The sequence below is a fragment of the Erythrolamprus reginae genome, chromosome 9 (assembly GCF_031021105.1).
Source record: "Erythrolamprus reginae isolate rEryReg1 chromosome 9, rEryReg1.hap1, whole genome shotgun sequence".
NCBI lineage: Eukaryota > Metazoa > Chordata > Lepidosauria > Squamata > Dipsadidae > Erythrolamprus > Erythrolamprus reginae.
This window is the reverse complement of record NC_091958.1, coordinates 1,105,356-1,127,175: the sequence shown is the minus strand read 5'-3', so window position 1 is coordinate 1,127,175 and position 21,820 is coordinate 1,105,356. Positions and strand designations below refer to the sequence as shown.

General features: G+C 48.7%; 1 protein-coding gene across 1 annotated transcript in view; it reads right to left on the bottom strand.

Moving 5' to 3' along the window:
* Positions 1-21,820, bottom strand: part of PIEZO1 (piezo type mechanosensitive ion channel component 1 (Er blood group)) — a 68,303-nt gene that overhangs the window by 7,471 nt on the left and 39,012 nt on the right. The window contains exons 15-40 of the mRNA XM_070761787.1: positions 21,563-21,711; positions 21,202-21,357; positions 20,972-21,048; positions 20,260-20,423; positions 19,549-19,725; positions 19,110-19,235; positions 18,580-18,780; positions 17,837-18,041; positions 17,035-17,139; positions 16,194-16,341; positions 15,688-15,931; positions 15,394-15,490; positions 13,795-13,963; positions 12,836-12,925; positions 11,964-12,052; positions 11,305-11,376; positions 8,085-8,185; positions 6,385-6,496; positions 6,170-6,265; positions 5,229-5,401; positions 5,015-5,139; positions 4,011-4,196; positions 2,733-2,991; positions 1,904-2,092; positions 1,403-1,652; positions 482-626 (exon numbers count right to left, since the gene is read on the bottom strand). Coding sequence (XP_070617888.1) covers positions 482-626; positions 1,403-1,652; positions 1,904-2,092; positions 2,733-2,991; positions 4,011-4,196; positions 5,015-5,139; positions 5,229-5,401; positions 6,170-6,265; positions 6,385-6,496; positions 8,085-8,185; positions 11,305-11,376; positions 11,964-12,052; positions 12,836-12,925; positions 13,795-13,963; positions 15,394-15,490; positions 15,688-15,931; positions 16,194-16,341; positions 17,035-17,139; positions 17,837-18,041; positions 18,580-18,780; positions 19,110-19,235; positions 19,549-19,725; positions 20,260-20,423; positions 20,972-21,048; positions 21,202-21,357; positions 21,563-21,711 — 3,905 coding nt within the window. The remainder of the gene's footprint in view (positions 1-481; positions 627-1,402; positions 1,653-1,903; positions 2,093-2,732; positions 2,992-4,010; positions 4,197-5,014; positions 5,140-5,228; positions 5,402-6,169; positions 6,266-6,384; positions 6,497-8,084; positions 8,186-11,304; positions 11,377-11,963; positions 12,053-12,835; positions 12,926-13,794; positions 13,964-15,393; positions 15,491-15,687; positions 15,932-16,193; positions 16,342-17,034; positions 17,140-17,836; positions 18,042-18,579; positions 18,781-19,109; positions 19,236-19,548; positions 19,726-20,259; positions 20,424-20,971; positions 21,049-21,201; positions 21,358-21,562; positions 21,712-21,820) is intronic.

Genomic DNA, 21,820 nt, shown 5'->3' with positions numbered 1-21,820 from the left:
CATGTGCAATAACAGGCATACCAAAGTATGCCCGTATTACTCCATCTTTATGTGAGCTGCATTGGTTGCCAGTCAGATACAATTAAGGGGTTGGCTATCACCTCTAAAGCCCTAAATGGCTCGGGGCCAGACTATTTACGGGACTGCCTCCTCCCTCATACCTCACTGCAGCCAATAAGCGCCCACCAGTCAGCCTTCTCCAGGTCCCATTCGCCAAACAATGTCAATTGGCAGGACCTTGGGAAAGAGCCTTCTCTGTAGTGGCTCTGACCCTGTGGAACTAACTGCCCCCCAGAGATTTCTTCCCTATCGGTCTTCCGGAAAGCTATTAAGGCTTTTCCGACAGGCCTGGAATTAGGATTGACTGCAAGAGTGTATGGTTTTATATGATATTATAGTTTTTGCTGCATTGTGGGTTTTATTGCTTTTTTTCAAGATGGTTGCCAGCCCCTCCACTCCCACCACTGGCCCAGTCACTTACGCAGAAATAAAGAAGTGCTTCACTTGGCGTTTGGCAGCTTTCATCTTTTCTCGGGATGCCCCTGACTTCTTCTTCTCCTTCTCCTCCTCCTCCTCTTCCTCCACCATGTTCTTCTCCTCTCCTTCCTGCTCCCGGGTCTCTGGGGCTTGGAAAGAGAGGAGTGGGGTGACCTCTTGGCCCAACTCTGCCTTCTCCCACTGATGGGCTTCAGCCGAGGGTCTTCTACCCTGCCCCCATCCCTCCCACCCTCCTGGGTTCATCCCATCCAGCAGATCCCGCCAAAGGAGGTCTACCAGGGTGGGTGTCCTCTCAGTTAATCTGTGCCCTCTAACAGGACCCAGAGGGCCACATAAATCAATGTAATTCATACGACTATTGAATTGACCCTGCTGTTGTCCTCGCATTTACTATACACTGGTGGTCCTCCGGGTCCTTTTAGACCCGGAGTAAAAAAAGGTTGGTTTTAGCTATTGGAAGTGTTTTTTTAAAAATACCTTTTCCACTAGTATACTAATTTGAACACAATGAAATGAAAAATGAAATGAAAAAAATTAATGCTTATTTGTTTATTTTGCTCAGAAAAGCCCTCCCCCCCTCCCCGGCTGTGTGCAATTTTTTTGAATTTATAGATAGATTAGCCTGTTGGGAGGGGGAGGTCCTTTTCTGAGCAAAATAAACAAATAAGCATCAATTTTTTTCATTTCATTATGTTCAGAAATGTTCAAATTAGTATACTAGTGAAAAAAGTATTCAAAAAAACACTTCCAGTAGCTAAAACCAACCTTTTTTTTACTCCGGGTCTAAAAGGACCCAGAGGACCACAAGTGTATAATAAATGCGAGGACAACAGCAGGGTTAAGCAAATAAGCCCAATGCCCTCCCTCCCATCTTGCAGCTCCTTCTGCAGCGTCCATTAGGTACCTTCCTCCCTTTGGACGTCCGGAGATTTGCTCAGTTGCTTCTTCTTCTTCTTCTCCTCCTTTTTCTTCCTGAACCGAAAGCGGACGCCCTTCTGCTCCTCTGGCTCCGCCTTCTCCTCCATCGCCACAATCTCTACCTCGGAGCTGGCTGATGCCAAAGGTTCTGGTTCTTCCTTTTCTTTGACCGATTCGTCCGTCTCCAGCTGAGGTTTGGCCAGCAGGTCTTCTTCGTGATCCCACAGGCCGTAGCTCTGGAGAGGACAACTTGTTCAGAAAAGAGCCAAGCTCTGCTGCAGAGCATGGGAGCATGGAGCATAGGAGAAAACAGCTGCATTTCTCCAGCGAAGCATGGGAGAAACCAGTGGTGTATCTTGCTGTGGTTCTTAGCAACTGCCCTAATCGCAGGTCTCTCCCCAGATGTCCGCTGGCCTCATCCAAGGTTGCTCTCCCAGCCCAGCTGGGAATTCGGGCTTCTCTTTCCAGAGCCTGGGGGCCTTCTTACCTGCAGCAGGGAGCGGTGAAAGAAGAGCACCAAGAGCTGGATCAGGTCATATTTGATGTAGTTGTCGGTCTTCTCAATGCCCAGGATGCGAGGCGCGAAGAAAGGCTTCCCCTCGTAACGCACCATGGTGGTGTAGCTGTTCCAGGGGAAGAAGCCGAACTGGAAAAGGTACTTGAGAACCACCATCACCTGTGCAAGAAGAATCCGGGAGAGAAGAACTCTAGAGCAAGAGCAAACATAGAAACATAGAAGACTGACGGCAGAAAAAGACCTCATGGTCCATCTAGTCTGCCCTTATACTATTTCCTGTATTTTATCTTAGGATGGATATATGGATAGATAGATAGAAAGATTGGGTTCTCTGGCATTTTTATTTTCTACCACCAGGATGCAAGACAACCTCTTTTCTCATTATCTGAAACCCAACAGCTATGTTAGTACTATTTTAGTACATAACTGGTTGGGTTTGGTAATATATGAAACAAAACAACAATGTATGCTCAAGTGTATTGAAACCCAATTGCCAGAGGCGTGATTCTCTCTCTGCTATTTCTATTATGTTCTCTGTGACTACTGTAGTAGAAACTGTGTGTTAAATACTGGTTTATATATTTGTAAACTGAACTTACTTGTATAAGCATATGCACCAAGACAAATTCCTTGTGTGTCCAATCACACTTGGCCAATAAAGAATTCTGTTCTGTTCTATTCATTCACCTTCATTTTGCCAAGCTGGGAAAGGCTGTGCTAAACCATGCCTCCCCATCAAAATTAGCCTTAAAACTTCACACACACACACACACACACAAACGTTGAAGAAGGGCCCCACCTCCGTGTACACAATGGCCGTCATCCAGAAGGACTTGCTGGGCCGTGGGATGGAGAGCATGGCCCACAGGAAGATGAGGATGGGCAGGACGATCGAGATGACCGAGGCTGTGACCATGTTGTTGAGGATGATGATGAAGTAACACAGCAGGTCAGAGTGCCCAGCCACAAAGTGGTAAAAGGCCACCAGCAGCTGCAGAAAGCGGTTCTGGGAATGGTAGAACTGCTCGGATTCCTCCAGCTCCTCGAAAGAGACACATCTGGAAGACGGAAGAGACAGGTGGGTGGAGGGGCAGGTACAGAAAGGTACCACGGTGAGCAAAGTTCACCCAAGGTGGAATCCCCATATCCACTACCATCCGTGTTTCACTGAGCTTTGTGTATCAAAGATCAACAATTGCATCCTCCTTTGATGAAAGGATTTGGTCTGCTCAAAACCAAATCCTCCTTTCTCCCTACTGTCCTGCATTGCAATAATTTTACTTTTACACGTGCTTTTTCCCTGCCCATATAAATTTAAGTATTTATTTAATTTGACTTCTATGCCACCCAATCCTGAAGGACTCAGGGTGGCTTACAACAATATAAATTACAAACAACAAGAAAAAGAAGTCAAGAAAAAACAATCTAAGTTTTAAAACGCTAATTAAAACATCAAGTACCATTTTGTTCAATTGATTGAAAACATTTTTCTCCAATTTTACCAGTATTGTTTGAAATAAGTATAATAGTTTTGGAAGTGTATTCATTTTGATCGTTGAAATTCTGCCAATTAATGATATTTGTAATTTAGTCCAGTTTTCCAAATCCTTTTGTATTTGTTTTGAAACCTTACTTAAAATGCTGATTTTTCTAATTCCAGATGGTTAATTGCCTCCTCTAACTCCCTATCTGCCGTCAATAGTCTTTCTTCCGTCTCTTCCAACTTTTTACAGGTTTTTTTTCTATTCTTTCTTCTATTGTTTTTATTTTCTGTTCATTATCATCTATTGCCTCTTGAATTTTCTCTATTTTCTTCCTCCTTTGACGGAATAACAGTTCTGGATTTCCTACGTATCTTCTGGAGAAGGATTCTCCAGCCTTGGCAACTTTAAGACTTGTGAATTTCAACTCCCAGAATTCCCCAGCCAGCTAAACTAGGACCTCTGTGTCAACATTTGAAGTTGTGTATCTTTAACCGGGTGAGGTTAATGGAAGCCCAGGCAGAACATCTGCCTTGGCGCATGTGACCTTAAGAAGCCAAGATAAGCGGGGTGCCCCTGCTTGTCCAATACGGTACCTGTTCAGTAGCAATTCACTGGCAGTTCTGGGGCGACTCTTAGCACAAAGCAACAGCTCCTGGGAATTGCTGGGAAGGAGTCCTGCATTGTCCGGAAGATCCACAGCTGGGATTTGCTCCTCACTGGCGCTTCGAGAGTTGTAGCCGGTGCTGTCAGCACTGAAAACCTCTGCCCCGTCGCAGCCACTGTGGAAGCACAGAGAGGGTCACACAGCCTCTTCCAAGGGGAATTTGACTGAATTCACCTTATTTTCCAGTTTATACAGCATGTCTGTCCCAAAGGTGCTTTTCCAAAAGGCAACTGGATTTGCGTGTTTTTTTTCCCCATGAAAACATTTTATTTCTCAACTAAGAAGCTTCCTCAGTTCATTTCTCATCCAAGCTTCTTGTTGGACGAGAAGTGAAAAGTTTTCAAAGAAAAAAAAGTACAGTTACCTTTTGGAAAAGTACTTTTGGGACAACCATCATTTGGATGATTCAGAATATCAATAGATATTCGGGAAAAAGATAAATCTGAATTCTACAAAATATGGGAAAATTGGTACAAATGGCTCAAACAGAAAAAATACATTAAAAAATCTAAAGGAAAAGCAAAACTAGACACCCCTTCCTTGTGTACTCAAATAAAATGAAAATATGGAAACATTACACTCTAAATCGAAAACAAAACCCCTAAAACTGAATCCATATCTTCCTCACAAATTACTTTTCTTCTTAGCAAAATGCTTCTTTAAATAAGCTATCACTTTTACTCTATATCACAAACTCTTTAACTATTAACCAATATAACAAGCCATCTACAATACTATCATACAAGTTCATGTAACTACTAAATAACTTCTACAACTACTACAATTACCACAACTATTACAACTACCACAACTACCAGACCCATGGAAGGGGAGCAGGTGCAGACTCTGGGCCCACAACCCCGTGAGCCGCAAGGCAGAGCAGCCCCAGCCCTTGCTTTCTGGCTTCCCCTCCCCGGCCCCATATGCACCTGCCTGGAAGCCATGCTGTTGGGCGAGACGGCGGCTGTCCCAGGCAGGGCCGTGTCCTGCGAAGTGTTGTCGGCCGGCGGGGGCGGCTGGTATAACCGGTCCAGGATGCCTCTCTGAGCCTCCTCTGCCTGCGTGGAGGAAGGGACGGGAGTGGGTCTTCTGCAGCAAGCCAAGTGTCCCCTCCAATCCAGCCCCGGTCTGGCTGGTGGAGGCTCACCTGATCCAGCTGCTGGGTGAGCACAAACCTCTCCAGGCCCAGGACGGTGGAGAGATGCTCGTGGTCCTTGGTGAGGGCCCTCAGCCACCGGGTCAGGCCGTCCACCGTGGCCTGGCACAGCACCCACAGGAAGCGCAGGACATTCAGCATCCGCTGCAGGACGTTGCTCTTCCCTGAGGAAAGACCAGCCTGGGTCACTCGCAAAATCCCCAGGCAGAAAAGGGAGCCCAGAATGGAATAATAGAGTTGGAAGGGACCTTGGAGGTCTTCTAGTCCAGCCCCCTGCTCAAGCAGGAAACCCCTGATGGCGAACATGTGGCACAAATACCACAAGTGGCACGTGGAGCCATATCAATGGGCCCATGAGCTCAGGTCCGGCGTGCATGTATGTGCTGGCCAGTTGATTTTCAGGCTTGCTGGGCCAAGGTGGGTCAGGCCACTTTCACCTTGTCCTAAGGCAGTGATGGCGAACCTGTGGCATGGGTGCCACAGGTGGCACGCGGAGCCATATTTGCTGGCATACAAGTCGTTGCCCTAGCTCAGCTCCAACATGCACGTTTGTGCCAGCCAGCTGATTTTTGGCTCACACAGAGGCTCTGGAAGGGCGTTTTTGGCTTCCAGTGAGCCTGCAGGGGGAGTTTTTACTCTTCCCGGCTCCAGGGAAGCCTTTGGAGCCTGGGGAGGGTGAAACACGAGCTGACTGGGCCATCAGAAGTTGGGAAACAGGCCATTTCCAGCTTCCAGGGGCAGGGTAAGCTGTTTTTGCCCTTCACAGGCATTGAATTATGGGTGGGGGCACTTGCGCCTGCATGTGCGCTATCTTTCGGCACATGGGGGGGGGGGGAAAAGATTCGGCATCACTGTCCTAAGGGGTTGGAAACTGAGGGTGAGGCCAAAGGTGCAGGCATTCCCTTCCATTGTAAGCCTTGACTTCCAGCTACCTGGACTTGTCTCCTCTTCCTCCTCCTCCTCCTCCTCCTGGCTGCATCTCTCATCTGGCAATTCACCTGGTGGAGTCCCCTCTTTGGTCTCCTCACCTGCAAGAGGGAGAGCGGGTGAGAAACCAACGGATCAAGTTCACCTGGAGGCAACGTGGCCACCAACGTCCTGAAAGTTGGCAGGGAGACCCAGCTGGGTTTGTGGAAACGGGTCTCACTTGGGGAAGAGGTGCCTTCAGCTGGATCCATCGCCTGCTCCTCTTTCTCCTGCCGCTGCTGCTGCTTCCTCAGGACAGTCCTCGTGCTGGTCACCCAGGCCTGGTAGGCCAGCTGAACCCAGGAGACAGAAAGAGAGAGACTGGATGAGTCTGCCTCAGTCAACTGCAGGAGAACGTCCCAGAAACAGGAGACCCCAACCCCAGGAGAACCATCTCAGGACATCCCAGGTGGGCAGGGTTGGGGACAGGCCACCCTGAGGTTTCAAATGCTTTGGAGACAATTCCTTGCTAGGTCTGATGTTGGCTGGGCATGACTGGATGTAGTATCTGGATGGCAGAGGGTTTCCTGCCTATAGCCATCACAATTTCTGGAACATTTACAATTTATTTAAAACTACAGTGGTACATAAGAACATAAGAAGAGCCCTGCTGAATCAGGCCAAAGCCCATCGAGTCCAGCATTCTGTGTCACACAATGGCCCACCAATTGTCCATGGGGATCTTGAGCAGAAGGAGAAGGCAAGACCCTCCCTTTCCCTTGACCCCCAACAAATGGTACTCAAGGGAACCCTGCCTGCCTCAACCAACATAGAGGCAGCACTTGGACATCAGTTTCAATAACCATCTATATGCTTAGCATCCACGAATCTATCTAATCCTGTCTTGAAGCTCTCAAGGCTGACAGCTGTCACAACCTCTTCTGGAAGCGAATGCCACAAACCAACAACCCTCTGGGTGAAGAAATATAAGAACATAGTAACTCTACTTAAGAACTTAATTCATTCCATGAAAAGGTTCTTAAGTAGAAAAGTTTGTAAGTAGAAGCAAATAAGATTCCATAGGAATCAATGTAAAAGCAAATAATGTGTGCAAACCCATTAGGAAAGAAATAAAAGCTCAGAATTTGGGTGGGAGGAGGAAGAGGAAGAAGAGGAGGAGGAGGAGGACAGTCGGTGCTGAAGGAAGAAGGGGAGGGGAGGGGAATCAAAAAAATCCCAAACTTTAAGACTTAAAAAAAAAAAGTGGGACGGAGGAGGCGGCGAGGAGGAGCATGTGCCTCCCATACACTGCGCCAGAGAGAGAAACCCAGGGGGAATGGCAGGAAACTGGCCGGGCCTTCGTGCCGCTCTCAAATTTCCTGGGAAATTTTTCCGGGCTCGGGTTCTTAAGTAGAAAATGGTTCTTAAGAAGAGGCAAAAAAGTCTTGAACACCCGGTTCTTATCTAGAAAAGTTCTTAAGTAGAGACGTTCTTAGGTAGAGGTACCACTGTGCTAAAAAATTACTGAGCTTCCATCAATCCCTATTGACTTCATCAGAGTATTAAAATCACCACTGAAGAAACGCTTGCTTTTCTATAAGGCTGCTTAATTCGGTCATTGCATTCATATTTGCATTCTTCCCTCCTGTAATTGGCTTTGTTGCTTCTGTCTTATTCATGCTGATAGATGGGATTTCTGCTTGCATTTTTAGGACAATTCTTTATATTTATATATTCCAAATGTTCAAAGAACTGATAAAGAAAGAAAGAGAGGCTGGTTTAGATCAATTTCAAGCTTTTTAGCTTTCGTCAGCCAAGCCGTCTTTTATAATAATGTGTATTTCCTATAAATTCATCCCAGACAATCAGTAATACCTGTGCTCTCCACCTGCCAATGGGGGCTTTGCAGGGGGACATCTCCTACCCCTGGCCCCTCCTCACCTGGAAGGCACTCTGCTTTGGGGGCTTCGGATCCTCCGCAGGTGACTCCTCATCCTCTTCACTGTCCGTCTCAAACAAGAAGTAATCCCCCGAGTGCAGCACTAGGGAGCCCCACAGCAAAAGTCGGTCAGTGTCCTTCTCCTCCTTCCCACCCCACCCCACAACAGCCCCACATGGGTCGGGGAAGGCCACGGCTCCCTGGAGAACAGAGACATGCAGGAAAAGTGACAGGAAGGCAAGAGTGCCTCTAGGCATGGACAGAAAACGGCCATTCGATAGGTCAAGGACAGGAAACAAAGGCAGTCAAGAGTCCAGTTCAGAGGACTTTCTGCTTTCAACAAGGGGCTCTTCTCAGATCTGGGTCAACCTCCCTACGAAGGCCACAAGTGACCAGCCGGAGCATCTGGGCACAAGGCTGGGTTGGGCCTGGCTCTTCCTAAATTGTCCTCACGGTGGAGCGTCAAAACAGACCCAAACTACTCCAGAGTCCACTTCCCCCGCTGCTCATCTTACAGCAATCTCCTTTCAGCTCTTTTGCTGCACTTGTGAATTCTAGATTTGATGCTTTGGGACATTTGTTGGCTCCTCGGACATTGAGCTTCTGGTTGGGAAACTGCCTTCAGTTGCCTGGTCTACAAGGCAAGACATCGCAGGCTCTAAAGAGGTCTTTCTCAACCTCGGCAGCTTGAAGATAGCAATAACAACAGAGTTGGAAGGGACCTTGGAGGTCTTCTAGTCCAACCTCCTGCTTAGGCAGGAAACCCTACATTACTTCAGATATATGGTTACCCAACATCTGCTTAAAGACTTCCAGTGTTGGAGCTTTCACAACTTCTGGAGGCAAACTGTTCATGGATTAATTGTTCTCACTGTCAGGAAATTTCTCCTTAATTCTAAGTTGCTTCTCTCCTTGTTTAGTTTCCACCCATTGCTTCTTGTTCAACCCTCAGGTGCTTTGGGGAATAGGTTGACTCCTTTGTGGCAATGCCTGAGATATTGGAACACTGCTATCATGTCTCCCCTGGTCCTTCTCCTCATCAAACTAGCCATGCCCAGTTCCTGCAACCGTTCTTCATATGTTTTAGCCTCTAATCATCTTAGCTGTTCTTCTCTGCACTTTTTCTAGAGTCTCAACATCCCTTTTGCATCGTGGCGACCAAAACTGAATCCCCTATTCCAAGTGTGGCCTCACCAAGGCCTTGTAAAGTGGCATTAACACTTCACGTGACCTTGATTCTATCCCTCTGTTAATACAACCTAGAACTGTGTTGGCTTTTTTGGCAACTGCTGCCATTTGGCAAATGGTAGACTTCAACTCCCAGAATCCCCCCAGGAAACACGGGAGTTAAAGCCCCCCATCTTCAAGGTGCCAAGGTTGAGAAACGCTGCCCTGAATGCATGGGTATCCAAACCCTGGGGCTTAGAAATGGAGCCCCCCACCCCAATAAAATCCAGTGATGCCCCAGGGGAAATCCCCGGAGGGCCCCACTCGTGGGGCTTGATCCCCACAGGAATTCGAGGGAGCAGTGGGGCAGATTCTTCCCATAGGGAGTGGGCTCTCCCGTTTACGTTGGTGGAAGCACATTACCCCTGTAGTGGCCCTGCCTCCCCCGGCAGCCTCCGTCCACCCGAGAAGGAAGGGCTACTTCCTCTGGGGAGAGCACAGCGGGCGATGTGGGGCTGCCCTCCACAGAATGTGGTTTTCCTTGGGGGGAAGAAAAGAAAAGCAGAGAAAGTCAGAAACATTTCCCAGGCAACAAAGACATGCAGAGACCCTCCCCAAGCAGGCACAAGGAGATGGCAATGGAGGAGGAGACCAGCCACCAGCGGTCCAGGCAACATCTCAGTGGCTAGGGCTGTAGGGGTGTCTGGTGGGGGGTTTGGATGGCACCTAACTGGCCCTTCTTTGGTGAGGGGTCCTGTCCTGTAGGGTAAGAATCAGACCTCTCTCTCTCTCTCTCTCTTTGGAAGTTCATTCTGGTCCACCAGGCAGAGTCCGTATCACACAGCAAAGCATTGTTTCTCAACAATTGGAGTCCTTATGTATGGACTTCCTAGAATTCCCAGCTGCCCAAGTGGAGGAACACTGAGTACAGGACAAACGCTCACTAAACCTTCCAAAAAGGATGCATCTGTAACATGCATTGCCAAAGCAAACAAGCCTTTCTCAGCCACTTTTGGTAGTTTGGCTCAGCCAACATGCCTAAGGCAGGCGTGGAGGGCGATGGGGATGGTCCTTGATGGATGGAGGAAGAGGTGCTCTCCAGGCAATGGCCAGAGAAGAGGGCACTGAGCCCAGGACACGGAGGTTATGTGAGAAAATGTTTCGGATGAGACCCATCCTAGCTCAAACTATTTACTAAGTCTGCACTGGTTTTACTAATAGCTTTTTCTCATCCTTCCTATCACCCATCTCCTCCCACATATGACTGTATGACTGTCACTTGTTGCTTGTATCCTTAAGATTTTTATTAATATTGATTGTTTCCTCACTGCTTATTTGACTCCTATGACAATCCTTACATGTTGTACCTCCTGATTCTTGACCAATGTCTCTTTTCTTTTATGTACGTTGAGAGCATCTGCACCAAAGACAAATTCCTTGTGTGCACAATCACACTTCGCCAATAAAGAATTCTATTCTATTCTTCATTCTAATATTCTATTCTATTCTATATTACAATATTCTCTTCTCTTCTTTATTCCAATATTCTATTCTATTTTATTCTATTTTATTTTATTCTATTCTATTCTATTCTATTCTATTCTATGCTCCATCCCTCTATAAGCAAGTCATGATTTAAACTCAGTGTATTGATTAAGGCCCATCCTGGCTAAACCACACTTGAACAAGCCACAGTTCAGGACTCTGGTGTGAAGCAGACAGCCTGGACAGCTGTTTCGCTTCCAGGCAGCCCCTCACCAAATAAGTCAGGACCAAGCCTGCCCTCTGTGGGCAGTTCAAGGGCTGGACTGGGCCTCCTGGCAAGGTCTCAGCTATGGTCCCTGAAACGAGCAGCCAGGCTTTCGATGCCTGACGGGGCCTCCAGCAAGAGATGGCTGGAAAACCCTGGAAGAGAGACAGAAGCATGCAGAATGAATTGAAATGGACTGAGAGCCCAGAGGACACCGTGGTTAGCAGTTGCAATGGCCTCCGCCGGCAGAGCCAGCAAGGCGAACCAGGGTTAGTATGTGCGCCAGCCCTGAGGCTGGGCTGTACCTGTGGCATGATCCAACCACGGGCGCCACCAGCGCTTCCTCTGCTGGCCAGGGTCCTTCGTGGCACCTGAGGCTGTGGAACAGGGTACAAAGGCAGGTGAGGCACGTGGGAACGGCCGTGGGCAAGGCCAGCTGCTCCATCTCCTAAGGCGCACGAGCCCAGGCCCAGTCGGTCTCCATCCCAGGCCTTCTCCGTAGGCCACCCATCCCCTCTTGGGGGGCAAAAGCCATGCCTGCTTTATGCGGCTGCCAGTGGGCGGAAGGAGAGCGCGCCCCCTACTCTCCACAGAGACCAAGCAGGGGGTAACCAAAGGCTACGTGGTGGTCGCAGGCAGGAGAAGCCAAAATCCTGGTAGAGGGGAGGCGGGGGGGACTTGCAAGGAGAAAGGAAGACCCACATCCTCCCCCTCCAGCCTTCACAGAGTCCAAAGGGCCTCTATAGTCACACTTCCCGGCGTCTCCCGTGAGGAGGGTGGCTGCTGTTTGAAAAATCTGCTGCCCGGAACAACGGCGTGGCGTTGATGTGATGTGGGTGTCCACCACGGAAACCATATTGTGGAACCGGCGGAGATCGGCTGCCCTTGGGCATGGCCAAGCCAGGGGCTTCCTAGAGGCCTTCGAGAATTGCCCCCCAGTCCGGCCCTGAAATTCCCTTCACACCTGGCGTGGCTGCTTCCGTGGCCTCTTCCGAGTCTCTGGCCAGCTGTCCCTGGTGGTACTTCTCCTGCTTGGCTCGAATCCGTTGCATCCTGTGGGCAGAGGGCAGGAGCTGGGCAGTGACCTCAAGTAATTGCTCTGGGTCCCAGGAGCCAAAGTCGATGGCCCAGTGTGGCAAGACCCTTCCCTCCCCAATGCTCATGGGTCTCCCTGCCCCATCCTGCCAAGGGTGGACTGGTGGTCTCCCCCTGGCATTTTCTTAGCCCTGCCTGAAGGACCCAGCTTGGTCCTGGGAACTCCCATCCACCAGGACAGAAGTTCAACCTCTGAGCAATCTTGGAGCCCTGCAAAGCCCTGATTCCCCTCTGCAGAGGATCCTTCAGAGATCCTTAGCAGATTCCTCAAATGAGTCACAAGATCTCTACCAGGAAAGCCAGACCAGGGCCTCAGTGGAGCAATGGTTAGGGTGCAGTACTGCAGGCTACTTCTGCTGATCACTGGCTGCAGCAGTTCAGCAGTTCAAATCTCACCACCGGCTCAAGGTTGACTCAGCCTTCCTTCCTTCCCAGGTGGGTCAAATGAGGACCCAGATTGTTGGGGGCAAGAGGCCTGACTCTCTGTAAACCGCTTAGAGAGGGCTGGAAAGCGTTGTGTGGCGGTTTATAAATCTAAATGCTATTGCGAAAGCCAGTGATTGCTCTGATACAGGAGCTAATGGCCAGCCTCCATTTCAAGTCCCAGGAGGTCCAGTGTGTGGGTCAAATCAACAAAAAAGAAGAAGAAGAAGGGCATCCCCCACCCTACTCCTGAATAATCTCTTCAGCCCACCCACCCCGGCTGGGTGTCTTCCTCTCCTTCCCCCCCACAAGACTCACTGCCGCTTAAGTTGGACCAAGGATTTCTTCTCAGCCTGGTGGTGGGCGGTCATCTGCTTGATCAGCCTGGCTTTGAAGAGGGCGAAGCCCCTGCGGAGACACAAACCAGGACCCATGAATGTCAGAAAGAGCCACAGGCCTGACTTCCCAGAGCTGCTGAACCAGACACATAAACAGGCCAGAGGCCATTGCCCTCCGGCCTCAACAGCCACATCATGACTCTGGACAAATGTCTCTTTTTCTTGTATGTCCACTGAGACAAATCCCTTGTGTGTCCAATCACACTTGGCCAAGAAAGAATTCTATTCTATTCTATTCTATTCCAATACTTCCTCCAGCCTCCTCCTCCAGAGACTGGCCCAAAGTTACCTAGCCACCTTTTATGGCTAAGGCAAGACTAGACCTCACTGCTTCCTGGTGTCTAGCTTGGTGCCTTAACCACTAGGCCAGGCAGCCACTTGCTGGCATTCGGCCATTTCTTTAAGCTCCTTGGGAGATCAAACTAATTCTAATTCTATTCTTGTCAAGATACATTTGTCAAGGTTTGTACATGTATATCTCTTTCCTTTTATGTCCACTGAGAGCATCTGCCCCAAAGACAAGTCCCTTGTGTGTCCAATCCCACTTGGCCAAGAAAGAATTCCACCAGGGCCCTGTCCAATCTGTCTCCAGAATTACAATATAGTGAGTCCTCGACTTACTGCCACAATACGAGCCTGCAATTACGGATGATGGTCACGGAGTGGGTCAACAGGTGACCCCTCCCAATTTGACAATCTTTTTTATGGCAGTCATTAAGTGGACACGGTGGTTGTTAGGCAGAACCCATTGTTTCTTATGGGCGTTTTTTGGCTTGTGGAATTTTACACTCTGCATCCGCGGATGAGCCAAGCTTGGCCCTGCCCCACAGACGCCTCCCTTCTCCCGCCCCCCAATCTCTCCCCAGCCACCCCACCCACCTGGAGGCCTGCAGGGCTGAGGCCTTGAGGTCGGCCCAGACGTGCAAGAAGTAGCAGCTGAGGAAGACTCTGCGTTGGAGGAGCAGGAAGACGAAGCAGACGCTGTCCCAGGTGATGCCGGCTTCCTCCACGGGCAGCGCGCAGTCCTGGCTCTTGTCCACATCCTTGGCTGGCAAAGAAGGGAGGAGGGGAGGGCTCAGAAGGGGGCCCAGGTGCTCCCCCCAGATGCCTTCCATCAGTGGGGGCTCTGGGCTCTTCCACATTTCCAGCCCCCCCCCCCTGCCCCCCGAGGAGAGGAGCTTTTCTCTCCCTGTTCTGCTCCAATGAAACATAGAAACATAGAAGTCTGACGGCAGAAAAAGACCTCATGGTCCATCTCATCTGCCCTTATACTATTTCCTGTATTTTATCTTACAATGGATCTATGTTTATCCCAGGCATGTTTCAATTCAGTTACTGTGGATTTATCAACCACGTCTACTGGAAGTTTGTTCCAAGGATCTACTACTCTTTCAGTGAAATAATATTTTCTCACGTTGCTTTTGATCTTTCCCCCAACTAACCTCAGATTGTGTCCCCTTGTTCTTGGGTTCACTTTCCTATTAAAAACACTTCCCTCCTGAACCTTATTTAACCCTTTGACATATTTCAATGTTTCGATCATGTCCCCCCTTTTCCTTGGACACCTCTGTACAAGCTCAGCAGGTTACAAGTGTCAAAACACCTCTTTTCTTTCAAATTTGTTTGTGATTGAGAACACACATCTGCTCAAACAGAATAGAAGTAAGAGGAGCCGCCCCGAAAGGTCAGGTCTCAGGTGTTGTTCATGCAACCACATTCAACAATAACATTGGGTAAACATGCCAAAAGGTCTATCTGCAGAATGTGGAGCCAAAGTAAACCAAGGCATGTTTGGCTAAATCAAGTTGGTTGAATCTCATCCAACCTGCCCAAAGCGAGCTGTGCCTGGGCCTTTCTCCAAAGCAGTGCTTCTCAACTGGGGATCGGGACCCCTTTGGGGATCGAACGACCATTTCACAGGGGTCGCCTAAGACCCTGGGGGGAAAAGACAAATTTCCCCTGGTGTTAGGAACTAAAGCTTTTATTCTGGTGCCTTGGGACATATTTTTACAATCCGACCAATCGGGTGTTTACAGTGGGGGTGTCCCTCTGACCTTCCTGCCAATCAGCTGAAAGCTCTGTTGGGGGAATTGGTGCTAGACTTATGGTTGGGGGTCACCACAACATGAGGAACTGTATTAAGGGGTCACGGCATTATTATTTATTTATTTTATTATTTATTAATTTATGCCGCCCCTCTCTGAGGACTTGGGGTGGCTTACAACATATGAAAAGTTGGGAACCACTGCTCTAAAGTGGTTTTCCCTACAAGCAACTTCTGGAGTCCCACAACTATCACTGGGCCAAAGCAACAGTAACCAAACAGGACTTCTGTCGCTTCAGTGAGTTTGGGCATGACATCGCAAACCATTCATGGAGAAACAGCTATGGGACCCTTCTGTTCTTGCCATTTTACCAGCCTCCAGACCCTCCCTCAGAACTGGGGAAGGGGAGCTCCCGTCAACAGAAGATACTCACGGTCATAGTAGCCCTTGACGGTGCAGGCCAGGCTGAAGAGCTGGATGACCCAACAGAAGTTGTTCTGCATTTGCTGGACGAAGACGCAGGAGAGGAGCTGGCAGAAACAGAAAGGGAGTCACTCCCCACCAAAAAAGTGGGGGGCTGCACCCAGACCAAAGACCCACATTTTCTATACACAAAAAAATCTGGATCCACCGCTTTGGAATGAATGACTTGAACCTGAGGTGTCTTTTAGTCCAAGAGAGAGAGAGAGAGAGCGGTGGAAGTTTTGGCAAGGAACTGGAGCCTTACCGAGAGCATATTCTTGGCAATGATCACCGTCACGTTGTAGAGGATCAGGCAGTCCCACAGGATCAGGCGGGCACGCAGCGACCAGCGCAACATGGCGGTACCAAAGAGCAGCAGGTAGAAGCAGGCCATCAGGTAGCCCAGGCCAAAGATGCTGATGCGGTTGGCCCCAGCGATAAAGACAATGACCAGCACGAACCAGAAGAGGTAGCGGAACACACACACCTTGAGGATGTCTAGGTAGGACCTGGCCAGCCGGGAAAAAGGGAGAGAAAAAATGGAGGAGAGGAAGAATCTAGCAGAATCGAATCAAGAATCCCACGAAAGTCAACTGAATCTTTGATGGATCTCAGTTGATTTAATCCCATTTGCAAGGGATCAGTGCTGGTTCAAAAACACCCATCCTTCTCCTTATCTAAGACAGAACTTCCTCACTAACAGGAAGGGAACCAGGAAACGCCACCCAGGGACCAAACATGGGCCCAGGGAGGGGACTCTTCTGCCCTCACCTGCAATTGACAAAATTGGGCACGGGGTTTGGCTGCGGGGGCTCCAGCTGCTCCCGGTTGTCCCCTGCCAATCGCACCCATTCCTCCGTTTGCTCGTTGACAAACACTTTCCACTGCTGAGATGCGCAGAGGAGCAAGAGGAAGTCACCTGCGGGAAGCAATTTTTTTAAAAAAAATGCCCATCACACCGAAAGACACGGGAAAGTAGATGTGGTGGTGGGTGGCAGAACTGCCTTCCCTTCTGGAGAGGAGGAAGAGCCACTGGCGAGTCACCTCCCATCCCAAGGGGTGTGGCCCAATTTGTGTGTGTGTGTGTGTGTGTGTGTGTATGGGTGTGTGTGAAAGAGAACAAATCAGACTCTATTTAAGAACTGAATGACATCTTTAAGGGGAAACTGTGTCCTAGATGCCCAGCCGTCACTGGGCCAAGGGGCAAGATTCACAAGGGCTCCAACCTTCCTCTCGGGAGCTCTCCCTGGTACTGAATTTGGATCATTCCTGAATTCATAATAATGATTATGATAATGATTATTATTCAGGCTCAGGCTCAATGGATCCAGAGGAAGGTTTTTTTAATGACCCCAATCAAGAGGCAAAATATTACACCTTTTCCAAATTTACTTCTAAATTGGAACAGTCTATAGCTTGGCTTGTCACTAATGATGACATAGTGTAAGAACAGCCACATGGGTATTGGGTTTGAGGATTTATTCGTATAAGTCACCCGGAGTCACTATGAGTGAATTGGATGGGTATATACATTTCTTTAGTAATTAAAAAAAACCGAATGATTTTTTTAAAAAGCAATTCTCTTCCACCATGGCTATTTACAGGTACTCACTCATGAGATTGATGGACTTGGGTTTCATGAAGAAGTCCGGGAGGTACATCCATTTGATGAGAACAGAGGTAATAGGAAGGGTGGGGCTCCACCTCCAGGGGTAATCTAGACAGGTAAGAGAGAAGCAGAAACAGGCCTTCTTGGGAAAGGCCCTTGGATCTGGAGCCCAGCAGCCTTCCCTGCCACACTTCAAGACCTTCCCTCTCCAAAGCTCTTTCCTTTTTCGAAGATAGTGTGAACAGACAAGCACAGTGCTGGAGGTGTGTCCTTGACCAGCCGCGAGTGATATAATTTTCCCCTCCAGGGACTTGTACAATTCTCACTTAAAGCCTAATTGATCACCCTCATAGCATCTCGGCCCAGGAGAGCCAATAGTTTAAGTTAAGATCTCTCACTTCCTAGATTTTGCCTTCTGGTCCAGGAGGAGAGAAAACTCTTCCTGTGTCTACATTTCTCCATTATGCAGGATTTGGTAAATTTCTAGTATCCCTGAGTCAGCTCTTTCCCAGCTTAAAATCCCCCAGATACTGCAAGACTTTCTCAGGAGGAAACTGCCCACTGAATGCTTGGGACGACCTTTTCCTGGTTGAACGATGCCCTCGTGAGGATCAGAATGGCCCATGGAAGGGCAGACAATCGGTTGCTTTCTCTGTGGTTGTACTTGGCTTCCTGTGCATTTTAGAGAAGCAACCTGAAAGGCCCTCCATCAATGGGGGCAGAGAGGACAACAGCAGGCACTGGTTCTACTTGGAAAGGAAGACTTGCAGCCCTCCTTGGCTGGCTCCCCAGGCTGGAGTCTCACCAATGCAGAGAACTGGAGGAATCCCAACACAGAGAAGGTACTGGAAGATGAAGAAGAGGGCCAGGAAGAGACAGTACTTGGACCAGAGCTTGGCGATGGCCTGACGCCGCCTCCTGGTCAGGATGACAACCAACCAGCATCCATGGAAGATGACCATGAAGTTCATGCGCTGGCCAATCACGTTCACTGTCGCTAGAAAGCAAATCTGAGGAAAGAAGTCAAGGAAGGGGATGCGTTAGAAACCTTTGGGCTTTATGGGAAATCTCTGCTCTGACCTCAAGGATTGTTCCAAGACTTAAGAAGTTTTGGCCAAATACTACACTGTTTTATTCATTACTGCTAAAGTTCCACCCCTTTTTCTTTCTTTCTTTTTTAAAGGCCTTATTGAATATTTACATTTAAAACGACAGAAACAGAGACACACACAAAAAATATACCAACAAAAAAATAACATACAAAAGTATACAAATATATGCTATATAGGTTACTTTGGTATCAAAACTTAAGCATCCAACAATTAACATATATGAGAGGTGCGGCATAGAAATCCAATCAATCAATCAATCAATCAATCAATCAATCAATCAATCAATCAATGCCAGCTATTCTGCTCCACCCCTTTTTCATAGGCTTTGATACTTTTGCTCCCGACACTCCTGGTGTCTTATCATATACTGTCCAAACTTTTACTTTTAACGTAGGTAGCACCTTCCCTTCAGCCCAGCCGGCAGAGTCCAGCTCACCTCAAGGCCAAACTTGTAGAAGAAGTAGTTGATGAAGTACTTGATGCAGTTGAGCAAGCCTTGGTCGAGGTTCTGCCGCGTGGCCTCTTCAAAGACGGTCTGGGTGAGTGGAGGCACCAGCTGGTGTTTCTTGCGATAGTATTCCTGGCATCGGTACACCACCGCTTCAAAAACCAGCAGGACTAGCACCTGCAGATGGTTCTGAAGAGGAAGAGGAAGATGAGCCAAGAACAGGAAAGAGAGGCCACCTTGCCTTAACATCAAATAGATTCCCTTCCAGATAGGATGGAATAATAATAATAATAATAATAATAATAATAATAATAATAATAATGTTTATTTATAATGCCCTAACAAAGGGCATGACAGCAAACCATATACAAATAACAAGGACAGACATTAAGCAATACACACACTTAGCTAAAACACAAAAACCACAAAACTTGTTAAAAACTACAAGTTTAGTACAGAAGACTACAACTTCCTTCAGGGCTGGAGGGACCTGCTAAGAGAAAACAGATGCTACGCACCTGGATGTAACCCAGGTTGGGATATCCCTTGCGAACACCAAACCAATTTGCTGGGTCAACAGGTCCTTGGTAGAGGGTAGAATTTCCCGTCTCCTCTGGCTGGAGGTTGGTCCCATTGAGCAGAGGCTGGAGAGAGAAATGGAATTATACTGTAATGCCACCCATCAGAAGATGCTACGTCTTCAACACAATTCACAACTCTTCTCAGGAGGTTAGGATAGAGTATAAACTCTTGATCTGATCATCAGCCAGCATTTGTATGTCGCCCCGAGTCTACGGAGAGGGGCGGCATCCAAATCTAATAAATAAATGAATGAATGAATGAATGAATAAATAAACAACACCCCCCCCTTTCCCCATCTATTTCTGGAACCGTTTCCCACACATCCTGAAGTTTGGAGGCTGCATTTCTGGGTCCAAGAGGGGGGGGCACATTTACCAAGCTGCAGTTCCTACTGTAGTCTTCTGGGTCGACGACCTTCAACTGGTACAGCATCTTGCAGACGATGATGATGCAGGCCCAGATGGTGGAGAGGCAGGAGGCCATGTGGCAGAAGCGACTGTAGGGCACCGCAAAGGCCCACAGCACCACCAGCAGAAAGTTCATCACCGACACCTGGGGAGGGGAGAGGACGAGAGGATGCACACAACAGCTGGAACTCTGGGTTGTGGTGGGGAGGCCGACAGACCGGATTCTGATGAGCTTTAATCTTAAGAAACAGAGTCCCTCTCGCGGGGCAGAGAAGGGTTGGTAAGGTTATCCTGGTGCAGGTAAGACTCCTGCAGCCTCAAAGGTGATTTGGGGCCCTGCATGGCCCACACCTTTGCCTACAGCCATTTATCACCTCTGTGGGTCAAAGCAGGCCCTTTGCCTGTCTTTGCTACTCCCCTCTCCATGATCAAAACATGCTTTGTGTGGAGATAGCTTGGAGATTCTCCGAGGCACAAAATACTGCAGGCGTTAAACCCCTGGGGGGACCCATTTTGCTGGCTGCCTCTCTTCTCTCTTACGGGTGCTTGTGTGGCTCCCTGAGCTGGCATCTTAAAGGCCCAATGGTTTGATACCCGAGTGGCTCCTTGCCTAAATCAAGCTCCACCCCTGGCCGCTAGCAGCTCCCGTCCCAAGTTCAGTCCCTGTTCTGGGACTCACCTCCTGCAGAGCAACCCACACGATGTACAGAGCCACCAACTTCAATACATGCAGCTCCAGCAGGCGCAGGACAAAGACTCGGATGCGGCTGAGGATGTCGGAGAAGGTCTTCCCCAACACGGAGAGACGCTGCAGCACCAGGCCCCATTTGCTGGGCATACCCTCTGTGGGGAAGAGAGGAGGAGGAGGAAGAGAGGCAGCGCTTGGAATATTCAGACTCCATCAAGCCTGGTTCTTTAGAAGGTTTTGTCCTCCCCAACAACACCAATGAAAGATAAAGCCTGCTTGAAATGAAATAATTCTCCGTTAGAAGGGAAATCAGCTTATGTTTAACAAGTGGAGTTCTCTTCATAGAGAGGTGGTGGCCCAGTGGTTAGAGTGCAGTATTGCAGGCCACTTCTGCTGACTGCCGGCTGCCTGCAATTTGGCATTTGGGATCTCACCACCGGCTCAAGGTTGACTCAGCCTTCCATCCTTCTGAGGTGGGTCAAATGAGGACCCAGATTGTTGGGGGCAAGAGGCTGATTCTGTAAACCGCTTAGAGAGGGCTGGAAAAGCATTGTGAAGCAGTATACAAGTCCAAGGTTTATTGCTACACCTTCCAGGAAGACAATTTGTTGACCATAAACTGATTTCTCTTCTAATGGAGAGTTATTTCAAGCAGAGTTATTTATTTTTCTCGGCTCCTTCTTCTTCAGCTTTCTCCCCTTACCATCATTGGGCTCAAAGTCTTCTGCTTGGCCACTTTCAGCCTGGAGCAGCTCCTGGCTCCCACTAATCTCTCCCTTCCTGAAATCAAGAAGAACATCAGCAGGACTCAGAGCTGTCAAGCCTCCACGGGATTGGAAAGTCACGATTTGGGCAGCGGCCCAGACTTCCTTCTCTTCCCACCAGCATGAAAAGGGGGCTCAGGAAGCCAGGACCTGAGAGCAATGGACATACCCTGGGGAAGCGACGCGCTCCAGATCGGTGATGCGCATGAACGGTCGGTGGAAGTAGTGGAGCTGAAGGATGCAGGCCAGGAGGAAGAAGCCTGGGATGAAGATGCTGGAGAAGAGCTCCGAGACACTGAACTGCTCCAAGCCCAGGTCACCCAGCCTGGATGGAGAGGAAAGAAAGAAAGAAGGGTCTTCTGAATCTTTAGGTCAAACTGAGCCGACCTTCTGAACTAACAGAATGTTGGGTGGCAAATAAGTCCAAATAAATAAATCTGTCTCCTGACTTAGAAGATCCCAGACCAGGTAAGGAGCCCTTATCCACAGATCCAGAAGGTTTGGGGCTGCAAAGCTGTGACTCCACTTACTGTTCATCAGTCAGATGGGTGAAGTTCCTCCAGTACATGGGGAAGTCTTCGAACTGGAAGGTGTAAACAGCTATAAGGACCAGCATGGTGTAAGCAACCACAAACCACCAGAAGGCCTTCAGGAGCTTCCGCCAGAGATCGTAGTAAACCTGGAGAAGACGGTTGGGTGCAGATAAAGAGAAGCATCTCTAGTCACTTTCACACGGTGGTATATTTCATCCACTCCAACTTGTTTTACTGGTTCAGGAGACCCGAGAA